We start from the raw sequence: 12,660 nt of genomic DNA, 5'->3' as shown, positions 1-12,660 counted from the left end.
CTAATCCCCTTCACACACAATTCTACACTTATATATATAAAAGGCTTGGCGCTAGCTTAGCGGCTACACGAGCCGGTGTCCGCCCGGCGGGGCGGAGGGAGGTGGAGAGACGTTACCCTGCGTGCGGACGGGCTCGGACATGGCGCTCGGGTCCCCCACGCCGCGTGCGTTCACCGCCCGGATGATGAAGAGGTAGACGGTGTTGGGACGTAGCTCCTCCACCGTGTACGCCGTGCTCTTCACGTGGTCGGCCACCGTCTGCCAGCTGTTACTCACCAGCTGGCTGCGAACGAGCAGAGAGGACGTGGGGTGGATGCAGAGGGGACACAGTCGGGACACACGGGGGACACACGGGGGACACACGGGGGACACAGTGAGCTCTCGCTGGGGAGAGGGAACATGGCCACCCCACTCACACACTAGACAGCGCTGTTCTAACAGCTCTTCATAAAGCTTTCAGTACAGAAGCCGGTGAGCAGTAAAGCTCTCTCCATGACCCCGTGTCAGTGCGCAGAGTTGCGATCAAACCTTCCTCCAGCATTTGAAACTACTTTAAACACATTTCTTTAGCTGTTACAGACTTTGAACTATTGTGAAACAGGTCTGAAAGGGGGAAGGACCCACAGTCCAACACATCTCTATCAAGTAGGCTTTCTTCTAAATGCAGGTGCATCTCCTATCTCTTGAGAGCGAGTCCTGTAACTAACGCCCACTGACGATCAACCTTCACACCATTACCTGAGCCCCAGCGCTCCAGCCAGAGGAGTATTGAAGGAATGCAGCAAATTACATGCAGGGAAGCCACACTTAAGTGCACAGAACAACCCCCTGTGCCAGAAATAACGCCCAAAGCCCATTGGTGGCAGGTTGGTGGTGGTGTTGGGGGCTGGGGGGGGGGGGGCGGTGGTGAGGGGGGGTGGGGGGGGGGGGGAGGGGTGGCCAAGAACGGCTCGGCAGGCGGTACAGCGAACGTACCCAAAGGCTTCGATGACGTAGGAGGAGATTAGGGCAGCGTCCTCGGGTCTGGGACGCCACGACAGCGACACGCTGCTCTTAGTCACGTCAGTGACCTCAGGCTTAGAGGGAGGACCCGGGAGAGCAGTGGCATTGTGGGATACGGAGTCCACAAGCTCGCCCGACTCTGAGAGGAAGAAGGGAGCGTTAGGCAGTGCCAGGTGCCATGTGGTGGAAGGTTCTGGCAAAGCCAGCCAGCTGTTGCTGTCAGTGAGATGGAAGGAAGCACCTCTGATGTCCAGAAAGGCGCTCCACGAGGTCTCTCCGCTGGAACTGGTGGCCAAACACGTATAAAGGCCGGAGTCAGAGAGCTGGAGAACAGACAGCAGACCAATCGGTGATGAGCAGCATTTCAATTACAGCCATATACAACATCTACTCTTTAAACTGAAAAGAATTGATTACTTATCAACTTGCTAAGTAGCCTATGTAAGTGTAGGCAGAAGCGATTCTGGTGATGACAGCTATTTAGATTTTCTAGTACAATCATCAAAATCTATTGCTGCAAGTTCCACACTCTGCCAAGAGATTACAATGAAAATGCATTAACCTCTAACGGCCTCCATGGAGGAGCATCAGAGAGGCAGGAAGACAGACTGATACCATGTGACTGGCAAAAGTGCTGACGTTAATTTTGTTAATAAATTTAATTTAGAACTCTGCACCCAGTCATCGGAGATGCAGCTACACTGACATGGTGGCACACTAGTCTACTTAGTACTGATTGGTGTAACAACGGTACATGGCAAGAGCTCTTTATCTTTCTCCCCTTTTCTCTCTTTATCTCTCTCTCTTTATGTCTCTCTCTCTTTCTTTATGTCTCTCTATCTCTCTCTCTGCCACTAGCTAGTCTTTCTTTTCTGTCTTTGCCTATGGTCTATTAATTTGATTCAGAAGAGAGTGATTTAAGTGAAACTGACATTCAAAGGCAGATAAGCATGCAGATAAGAGCTGTGTAGGCATTTTAGATGTGTGTGTGTGTGTGTGTGTGTGTGTGTGTGTGGTGTGTGTGTGTGTGTGTGTGTGTGTGTGTGTGTGTGTGTGTGTGTGTGTGTGTGTGTGTCTTTAATCTACCATAAAGAGCTGTCCTTGAGGAAGAGCCCAGTTTCTGTCAGAACCAAGCTAAAGACAGCCCCTTAACTGGCAGTATTTAGCAATTTATTAAAAAATCAATACTCTTTATTCATCGTTCAACTGAATGCACTTGTCCATCTAAACCATGCCAATCTGACACTACTCCTCTTTCCAGTCACTCTCTTTCACCCTTCCTCTGCTCTGCAAAGTGTCCACACACACACAGACACACACACACACACACACACTCTCAACACCAGTCATGATGTCGGTACACAGCAATTACAAACCACAGAGACGGACCTGGGTGTTCTGGATCTGCAGGCTGCCAGGGGGCAGCAGGGACATGCGTGGCTCTGTGCCCAGCAGACTGAGTCCCTCTTTCAGCCAAGTGACAGTGGGTTCTGGGTCTCCAGACGCCCGGCATCCCAGCAGAGCCAGGCCGCCCACTCCCACCGTCTGATTGGTCGGGCCCTGCTGAATAATGGGGGGTGGGCGGTCCTTAAGAGCTGTAGAGTAGGAAGCAAAGAAGAGAACTAAATGCATAATGACGATTTCCTTATGAGTTTGTCCTCCGTCTCTGACCTTGCGGGAGAGCAGGCGGTCTCTGCCAGTGTCATGTGACGTAGTGTAGCACCTGTTTTTGTGGTCAACCATGTAAAAGAAATGGCACTCTTGGAAGTGCGGGTTCATGAAATGCCACCACACCTTGGAGCACTAATTACAAGGTGTGCGTGAAAAATGTCGTGCCTCGGAGGCTAATTAAAGTGCTTTTTTCACACCCCCACTCGCTGTCTGATCTGCCCTAAGCAAACACTCTCATTTACTGAAGCCATTTTAGTAAGTAGGTTTGCATCTCTGCATCAGTTCTCCCAGTGTACATGTCTTTATCTCTTCTAGAGAGAGAAATCAACTGCATGACAACAGTAATTACGGGCTCAGGGACCAGAAAGAAATCTCCGTCTCGTAGTCTAAAAGCCCATGGCTGCTTCGTAGTCCTTAAAAGTTAAATGCTACTCACATGCACACACTGTTAAGAATTTACATAAAAGGATCGACATACAGCACAATGCAGACCAAAGACTTTTATCTCCGTCATCGGTTCAGCCTACCGACTCTCAACCTCTTCTGTCTCTCTCCACCCCCCCCCCCCCCCCCCCCCCCCCCCCCCCCACGTCCCCAAAACCTTCGCCATCGTCTTCCTCCAGGCGATTGATATGCGCGGTGATCCAGCAGAAGCTGCTTTCAGGCGGGAGCGGCCCGTTACAGAGCAGGCCTGGAGCAGATGTTAATTCAATAATGTGTGTGAGAGCGGGCCAAGGCGGAATGAAAAGGAGCTCGGGAGGAGCCCCGTCTGGCGCCGCCACGCCACTTAGGATAATGATACGCTTTGAGAGGAGAAGTGGGTGTAAATGTACATCTCTCCATCAGCGGGCCCCGGGTCACACTTTATGGGCTCTGTTCGCCCCGTGGGCCCATCCCGAGTCTTTCTCTATTTCGTGCCCCAGCAACACGTCGATGAGGACTTGCCTCGCCTCCGAAGGTATTTAACGAAGTCAGCGGCCCCCGGAGAAGATCTGAACTCAACGCAATGTTTGGTAAGCTGGTAATCTGAAAATGTGGTAATGATTTACAATTTGCTGATTTTTACTGAGAGAAATGTTGCACATTACGTCTACATGTTGACTCCAGTAAATCCATTGGAGATGGCGATGTAGTGTATAATTCATCTGTGTTTCCAGATCATAGTAACGTTTATCCAAAAACGACCTTCTGAAGCAGACAGCCGAGGCTGAGATCCTAGACACAAGGCTGCTGGCGCGGTGTTGGGGCTGGTCTCTGGTGCGGCTGTAACCTGGGGGTTTACCCGGAGGACCTTCTGGGCTGCTCGTCCAATAAGCATGCAGGGCAGCGGTGGGGGAGTGCGGGCGTGTTGAGGGTGGGGCGTCAGGCTCAGGTGTCTGGGGCTTTAGCGGCTGGAAGAGCAGAACACTCACCGTCAGACACCTCCAGCTGGGCCTTGGCCAGGATGCTACCGGCGACGGTGAGGGCCTGGCAGATGTAGTAGCCCGCGTCCGAGCGCTGAACAGAGGCGATAGTCAGATCGCCGTTTGGAGCCACCGAGAAGCGGCTCCCGACCTGAGGTGGTTGGCTCGGGAAGAGCAGTTCCTGAGGGAGAGAAGAAAAATGTGGAGGCCACCGTGTCATAAAGTCATAAAACAAGACAAAATAACCCAACAAGAACCTGCAAAGACCAGCGAACTGAAAGGCGTATATGTCTGGAGAAGGTCGAGCTCATGACATGAGCGTCTTCTGTCTCAGAGGCACCCACAGCCGGGTCGGGACCGGCATCCTGCGCCCCGGCTGTGCCGGTAATTACGGGCCGAATGAAGGCTTGTGGACCGGCCCGGTTGACGTGGGGGGCCCGAGAGAGGCTTTGCCACATTCAGCCCCGGGGGTCACTATCTCTCTACCTCTAATGAGATTTCACTCCAAATTCTCAAAGCTACCCTGACTGAGGGGAGAGGAAGGACATTAGCCAGATTCAATTAGCCCTAATGACTTGAATACAGTAAATGAATAAATTCTGAGATGACAAATGACCCTCCTGCCCCCCCACATAAGTCAAGTGATGGAGGACTGATGGCTACTTCATTACTCTGAAGGCAAAATCCAGCCACCCACAGAATATCCAGCTATTCATTCAGTGCACTAATTAGTTAACTGAGGTAAATATCTAGCTTGAAGTCCAAAGTGTCTGGGATAAGAACTCCCGTGACCACACTTCAGCCCGTGACCACACTTCATAAGTACACGTCTCCCTCTTATCCGCCAATGACCTATCTGCCACGTGACCCACACGCGTGACCCAGACGTGGTGAGCTCACCTGACTGCCCTCCTTCTGCCAGAACACGGCGGGCTGCGGGTTCCCTCTCGTCTCACACCTGAAGGTGGCGCCGTGCCCCAGTGTCACAATCTGGTCCCGGGGCCGCACGACAAACTGGGGCGCTTCTGAGATGAAAGGTCACACGCACAAACGGTGGAACAGCAGGCATCACTGTCGCCATGGCGGCCGTGATCATGTTTAATGCTGGAGGAGGCGGGAAAACGCGGCGCTGCTAATTAACGTGCGGAGTGCGGCGGGCGCGGGAAAGGTGCCGTGCGAGGTGGGTTTTGCTAATGGCTCGTAATGCGAGGTGGGAAGTTCAGCACAAGCACGTCTGCGCACACGGACTGGACTCCACAGCATCACACAGTCTACGGTTTACCGCCACACCTACAGCTCCATATTTTTTTAAGGCTTCGATACCTGGAAGTTGTTCAAAATTTTAAAATGCCCACAGCTGAATTGTCTTCACAAAACTGCCCATTTTGTACGAGGAATGCCTCGGTTCTGTTATGATTGGCAAGCACTGCTGCGCCCAAGAAGTCCAAGTTAGCATCGATCTATGTGAAATGAAGAATTTATCTCATGGGCCGTGGTGTCGGTAGCACGGTGTGGATGAACACGTACCAACAGGCCGAGCTGGTGAAAGAACACTGATGTGAATGAGAGCGGGTGGGGGGGGTTAGGAGGACAACAGATACCAAAGGGAAGGAAAGAATGAAGTTCAGATTGAGCCGCATGGCATCGGACACGTCAGCACATTTACGACAAAAACCCGGGACAGAGTGAAGGGGGATCTGCTCGGTGACGGATGAAATGGGCTTAAATCAGGTGAACCGTGAACAAGGCGTAATAACGCAGCACAATGCCTAATGCACATTCTGGAAACTTCCAAAAAAAAAAAAAAACCCTCAAATTAAAGAGAGTGAAATCTCGGGTGTCTTATCGAGCCACTCCACCTGGGTGCTGTTCAGGTTCTCCTCAATGCTCCTGGCAGAAACCCCCAACACTTTATTGCTTTACAGGAGAGGCGGGCCGAGTCCAGCACTACACCATCATCAAGTTCCTCATTTCTTTAACTCAGTGGGACGTTAGTGCCAGTCAACCATGCCTTGCCTGCCTGAGTGTGTGTGTGTGTGTGTGTGTGTGTGTGTGTGTGTGTGTGTGTGTGTGTGTGTGTGTGTGTGTGTGTGTGTCTGAACGAGAGTGCGCAGTGCATGTGTCTGTTTTTGTATCACAGGAATCCCACTGGTCAGGGAATGACACACGCGGGAGGAGGCGGTCCTGACCGTCTTCGCTCCCACTGAGAGGAGTAAACCGGCTCGCAAACAGAGCCGCCCGCTCCTGCTCTCGTGCCACTGCACCCAAATCGTGGGTTAAGGATAAAAGCCGGTGTCTGTCGAACTGGGGATTTTTCACCAAATTTAGTCTAAAACCAAAACCACACAAATCTCTTTCGCTCTTCCCCAATCTGAAGCTTATCAAATCTTTGAACGGTAATACCCAGTGTTATCACCAAGGCCGCATGACCAAAAACAACCCAGGAACAAGCAGACAAAAGCCCAGGTAGACTGTAGTCAACCAGGGGAATACACCAATATATAAAGATCAGGGGCAAAATAAAAGTGTGGTTTTGTTAATGGGTATCTGTTAACATCTGAGGATATGGAGTCCATCTTTGTAAGTCAGACTGAGTTGGAATACATTACTGCTACCTGTCAGGCACATCTGAAGATGAAAGGGTGTAGGGGCCCAACACTTACCCCTGACTGTGAGCGTAGCTGACGCCTCCACCTTGCCCACCCGATTCTCCGCCACACACGTGAAGCTTCCCTGGTCTCCAGACGACACCTTCTTCATCCTCAAGACGAAGTCGTCCTTCTCGTATTTCATGTCATACCTGTGCAGAATTGGCAAGAAGCAGTCTTCAAACGACCCCGGGAGCTCACGACAGAGTGAGCACGGAGGCCCCACAGGATTCTTCCTACGGAGGGGTCGACGTCTGTGTGGTGTGTGTGTGTGTGTGTGTGTGTGTGTGGGGGGGCGATTAGCGGGAGACCGTTTCAGGAAAAGTAAACAAAGAATAATGGGCCAGCGGGGCCTTTTTTGCGGAACAAAAGGGCTTTTTCGCAGCCCTTGAGAGAGTCCGTGGTGAAGATGATTTGGTAAAGTGGAGGAAAAGGTGTCAATTATACAAGCATGAAAGGCAGGGCAAAATGAAAGGTGCTTTCAGCTGGAACCCTCACTGTTTCACTGTTTCAATATTTATGAAGAAGAACCCACTGTGTTTTGCCTCTGCGTGTGCGTGTGTATGTGTGTGTGTGAATGTGCACCCATATGTGTTTTCATGTAGAGATGGGAAGAGAAGGACTGACTCCTAGGGTCTGCCATATCTTCAGCCTGGCTCTGCATGAGCTTCTGCTGGCTTCGTTGATGAATGACTAATTTGTGTGGATAAACTATGTATCATGGCGTACCCACTACTGTGCACGGTGAGTCAAATTAACAATGACAATTACAGCAGCCGCTTGCAGCCCAGCTAAATTACAGCACGAGACTCGTGAATGCCACATCTCATTCGGCAGAGAGGCAGAGAAATGTAGAGAGAGCTTCAGATTTAAGATCTTGGTGTAAAGCTGAGAGTTTTATCCTACAGGTAATGGAACCTGTCTCAGAGCAACACACTGCTCACATCTGTGTTTGTGTCTGTGCAGAGGACAGAGGTTCTGATGTCAGGCAGGAACGTGAAGATGATTCCAAAAGAGGATGCAAAGGATGCTGGGGGTTCTTAGACAAACAAGTGACTCCCTGGCTGGGGGGGGGCGCTCATAATGGCGTCCGATTGGCCAGAGCCTGGTGAAGACTCCAGTCACGTCACATCTCTGACCTATATTGGCACCTCCCTGGAGGAGTCCTGTGGGTGGAGAGGTGGAGGAGAGGGAGGACAGGACTATGGAGCAGGGCTGGTTCTCCGCTGGTGGAGAGGTGGGGAGTGGCCGCCCACCACACAGGGGACCCCCACCTACACGACTCAGCACTTTACACTACACTCACATCACAACAGGGCACACTAGCGTACACACACGTGTGCATAACAGGTACCCTCGGTTATCTACAGCTCCACACATACGTTTAAATTCTGTTAAAGTCTGAATCACACCGCACATTTAAAGTCTGTTTAAGTGTTATTATCTTCCCCACATTTGAACATGTAAATAAACCAATCAATGGTTTAAAAAAAATCTAATGTCATAATATTGTCTCACATGTAAATTATATGCAGTGCAGCATCTATATATGCAGTACATGCCTACCAGTTAACCCAGTGTTAATGCCCACCAGTTAACCCAGCGTTAATGCCCACCAGTTAACCCAGCGTTAATGCCCACTAGTTAACCCAGCGTTAATGCCCACCAGTTAACCCAGTGTTAATGCCCACCAGTTAATCCAGCGTTAATGCCCACCAGTTAACCCAGTGTTAATGCCCACCAGTTAACCCAGCTTTATTGCCCACCAGTTAACCCAGCATTAATGCCCACCAGTTAACCCAGCGTTAATGCCCACCAGTTAACCCAGTGTTAATGCCCACCAGTTAATCCAGCGTTAATACCCACCAGTTAACCCAGCATTAATGCCCACCAGTTAACCCAGCTTTAATGCCCACCAGTTAACCCAGCATTAATGCCCACCAGTTAACCCAGTGTTAATGCCCACCAGTTAATCCAGCGTTAATACCCACCAGTTAACCCAGCATTAATGCCCACCAGTTAACCCAGCATTAATGCCCACCAGTTAACCCAGCGTTAATGCCCACCAGTTAACCCAGCGTTAATGCCCACCAGTTAACCCAGCGTTAATGCCCACCAGTTCCCACCGGTTCTGCTGGACTACCATCCGGGGGAGGAGCTGTGAGCAGGGGGCGTGTCTATGCTGCAGGTGCTCCATCATTCAGACAGCTGAGGTCTTTGTTGTGTGGAAAGTACTAAACAGTGTGGGATAAACTGCTGAAATAAACCTCACGGGAAGGAAAAGGGAGACAGATGAAGCCTGCTGCTCCACCCTCTATAGACCTCTCCACCCAACTCCACCCTCTATAGACCCCGACCCCTCCTATTTCCTATATATATGTGGAATATTTAGAAGTGAGGAAATTTCACGACTGGATTTGTTGTACAGGTGGCATCACATCACAGTTCCACGCTGGAATTCACTGAGCTCCTGAGAGCGACCCATTCTTATCTATATATCTTATATATATATGCATGTGAGTGTGTGTGTGTGTGTGTGTGTGTGTGTGTGTGTGTGTGTGTGTGTGTGTGTGTGTGTGTATGGTATGTATGTATGTATGTATGTATGTGTGTGTGTGGGTGTGTGTGTACATATACACACACACACACACACACACACACACACACACACACACACACACACACACACACACACACACACACACACACAACACACGCATACATACATACATACATACAAACATACATACATAATAAGGCTTCAGCTAAATAAATAACAAGCCTCAAGCAGTCTCTCTAACATAAATGCTCAAACGTAGGTATATACTATATGCACGCATGCATCCACAGACCCCCACAGGATCTCCTGATCTATACTCAGTTATCCTGATCTATACTCAGTTATCCTGATCTATACTCATTGCTCATTCTGTGTGTTTTCCATGCATGCGTATGGTAAAAATCAACATCTTAAGATGCACAGCATTATGAATCCACAATGCTCAGTTCAGCTTTCACCGCAGATCCGTGATTTGCATTCTGACCACAAGCTTTGCATTCTAATCTGCCTCTGTCAACCTGGCAACTGCGTGGATGTATGCACCAGTGCTATAGGAGGATAAAGGAATAAAGGATCGAATAGAGTGGATCGATGTGTGGGGGGCGGGGGCAGACGCGGGTGTATGGGAGGGGCGGGGCTTCCCCCACCTGCCCCGGGGGATCTCCGCATCATCCTTCCTCCAGCGTAGTGATGGTGCCGGGTCTCCCTGCACCTGACACCTGAACTCGGCAGTCTCGTCCACCAGCACCACCTGGTTCACAGGCCGACGCACAAACGTGGGTCGCTCTGGACACACACACACACACACACACACACACACACACACACACACACACACACACACGTCACACAATATCAAAGAAAAAAAAATACATATGCATTTGTGCATGCTGTGAACCAAATGAATATGTATATGTAACTTCATATGGCCCTTACCAAACACAGAGAGCTGGGCCATTTCACTCTCTCTGTCCCCCACCATGTTGGTCGCCACACACACGTACATCCCTCCGTCACTCTTCCTGGTGTCGGATATGGTCAGCTTCCCGCCTCGGATCTGCAGAACCGCCAGAGAATTGAAGTGCAACTTCACATTTATTTACGGACGTGATTTATGGTGCACGGCGTGCTTCGCCACGGTGACGTGCGGCGTGATGGGGTAGCAGCGCAGAGCGGGGGGATTGGGGGGGGGGGGTTCTGGCGTGGGACGCCTACGCACCGTGATCCTGTCGTCTTTCGGGTCGAGCCGGGCCTTGTCTTTCCTCCAGAAGGTGCTGGGCTCGGGGTGACCCCGGGGGGGCTGGCACTCCAGCGTGGCCGAGTCCCCCACCACCACCACCACGTCCTGGGGGTTCTGCCGGAAATCCTGAGGGAGAGGAAGAGGAGAGGAAGAGTTGCTACAGTTGTGCAGGCATACAAGGGACCTTCTGCTCTGAATACGAAATGTCAACAAAGCTAGTTAAAGGATTACTGTAGCAGGTCTATACTCAGTAGCAAACATGCACTAATGACACACTGTGTTACTGTAGCAGGTCTATACTCAGTAGCAAACATGCACTAATGACACACTGTGTTACTGTAGCAGGTCTATACTCAGTAGCAAACATGCACTAATGACACACTGTGTTACTGTAGCAGGTCTATACTCAGTAGCAAACATGCACTAATGACACACTGTGTTACTGTAGCAGGTTCGTACTGTAGCAGCAAACACGCACTAATGGCACATTTTGTTACTGTAGCAGGTCCGTACTCAGTAGCAAACATGCACTAATGACACACTGTGTTACTGTAGCAGGTTCGTACTCTAGCAGCAAACACGCACTAATGGCACATTTTGTTACTGTAGCAGGTCCGTACTCAGTAGCAAACACGCACTAATGACACACTGTGTTACTGTAGCAGGTTCGTACTGTTGCAGCAAACACGCACTAATGACACATTTTGTTACTGTAGCAGGTCCGTACTCAGTAGCAAACACGCACTAATGGTGCATTTTGTTGCAAAACAGTCCCAATTAGTGTCGGAGTGGAGCTGTTGTCTTTCATAAGCCTCCATAATGTTTAGGAATGTTGGAACAGCCTGGGAAGTTGCGTGGGAGGCGGAGAACGAGGAGGCTGGTAATAACTGCGAGATATTCGAATCCCACAGGAGCGTCTCTGACAAACAGCAGCGATGGAGACGAGGCCCGCAGGCCAACCTGTCAATCACAGCTCGGCGACAACGTGGAGGGTTTCAGTCAGGACGGGCTATACGGCGGACAGACAGACGCGGCCATACGGCTGCGTGCGCACCCTCAGAATGCTCCCCAACACACACACACACACACACACACACACACACACACACACACACACACACATCATAGCTCATCCATCTCAGGTGACAAGCTTTCTGCCGCCTCTAATCAATGTCGGAGCCATTGAATGACAGCCTGCGTGGTTCCCCGTGCCGATGGCTTTAGACGGTAGACGGGGGGGGGGGGGGTGAGAACCTCATGCATGTCTATAGCCATCGTTGCTGCCACCCCCCCCCTCCCCCGATAAGAAAAGCTGCTGGACCACCCGAAGGCGCTGGCCCGTTCTCTCTCATTGGAATGCGCAGCCACGCTGTGCAGCGCACGCCGTGCAGCGCACGCCGTGATGCTTGCAGCTACCGCGACGGGCCAGGTGGCCACGCCGGCCCTCAAGTTGGCACGAGAGCCGAGAGAGGTGGAAGAATAGTGGGGGAGGTGGTGGTGGTGGTGGTGGTGGTGGGGTGGTGGGGGTGGTGAGGGAGGTGGTGGGGGTGGTGCGAGGGTGCTAAACGCCACGCTGCCAAGATACAACCGAGCCCGGCGTGCTACGACAGCGGCCATCACACCAGGACAGCACCTCCGCTAGGGTGTAGAAGCCCCCGGTGCGCTACGCCCACGCTACTGCCGCGGTACAGGGAGCAGCTGCCATCAGGAGGAACCATGAGGCAGTGTGAAGAGCCCACCCCTGTGGGCGGAGCACAGAGCTGCATTGTTTGCCCAGCCTAATTGCTCGGCAACCAGCTCCCGCCACGCCCACCCCGCTTCCTCCCACCTGCCTCCACCAGCTCCGCCCCCTGAATCGCAGCACGTTCAATTATTCAAATGAGCCATTTGGGGGTCTCTCTTCTGGCGAGTCCATTTATGGTCAGACAAAGATTTCATTCCACAGCACAGTGGGGGGGAGGGGCTAAACCACAGACAGCATGAAGGTATTTCTCCAGTGCTGTATAGAGGATCATTATGTAATTATGCAGAATAGATTGTAGGGAGATAATAAATGACAGTGAAGACGACAGCAAAAATAATGTCACGCACAGGTGTTCTTCTGTTATTCAGAGCCGGCTGAACCGAACTTCATTA

General features: G+C 51.2%; 1 protein-coding gene across 1 annotated transcript; it reads right to left on the bottom strand.

Annotated features, from left to right (window-relative positions):
- Positions 1 to 63: 63 nt before the first annotated feature.
- LOC143526172 (roundabout homolog 2-like) lies at positions 64 to 12,290 on the bottom strand. The gene is made up of 11 exons (XM_077020821.1): positions 12,147 to 12,290; positions 10,504 to 10,650; positions 10,221 to 10,341; positions 9,932 to 10,070; positions 6,740 to 6,876; positions 4,977 to 5,101; positions 4,086 to 4,257; positions 2,392 to 2,597; positions 1,244 to 1,325; positions 976 to 1,141; positions 64 to 283 (listed from the first exon to the last, which is right to left on the bottom strand). The coding sequence occupies exons 1-11, from the start codon at positions 12,288 to 12,290 to the stop codon at positions 64 to 66; spliced, it is 1,659 nt and encodes a 552-aa protein (XP_076876936.1).
- Between the last annotated feature and the right edge of the window lie 370 nt (positions 12,291 to 12,660).

Source organism: Brachyhypopomus gauderio, chromosome 10 (genome assembly GCF_052324685.1).
Source record: "Brachyhypopomus gauderio isolate BG-103 chromosome 10, BGAUD_0.2, whole genome shotgun sequence".
In the NCBI taxonomy this organism is placed as follows: domain Eukaryota; kingdom Metazoa; phylum Chordata; class Actinopteri; order Gymnotiformes; family Hypopomidae; genus Brachyhypopomus; species Brachyhypopomus gauderio.
The sequence above is the reverse complement of the archived record's forward strand: the minus strand, read 5'-3'. Positions and strand labels throughout refer to the sequence as shown.

Bases quoted from the DNA above. Each gene is read 5' to 3' on its own strand.
- LOC143526172 (XM_077020821.1), bottom strand. From the start codon at position 12,290: ATGCAGCTCTGTGCTCCGCCCACAGGGGTGGGCTCTTCACACTGCCTC. The intron at 10,651-12,146 runs GTGTGATGGCCG...CCTCTCCCTCAG, and splicing joins CTAGCGGAGGTGCTGTCCTG to GATTTCCGGCAGAACCCCCA. The intron at 2,598-4,085 runs GTGAGTGTTCTG...CCTACTCTACAG, and splicing joins CCAGCTGGAGGTGTCTGACG to CTCTTAAGGACCGCCCACCC.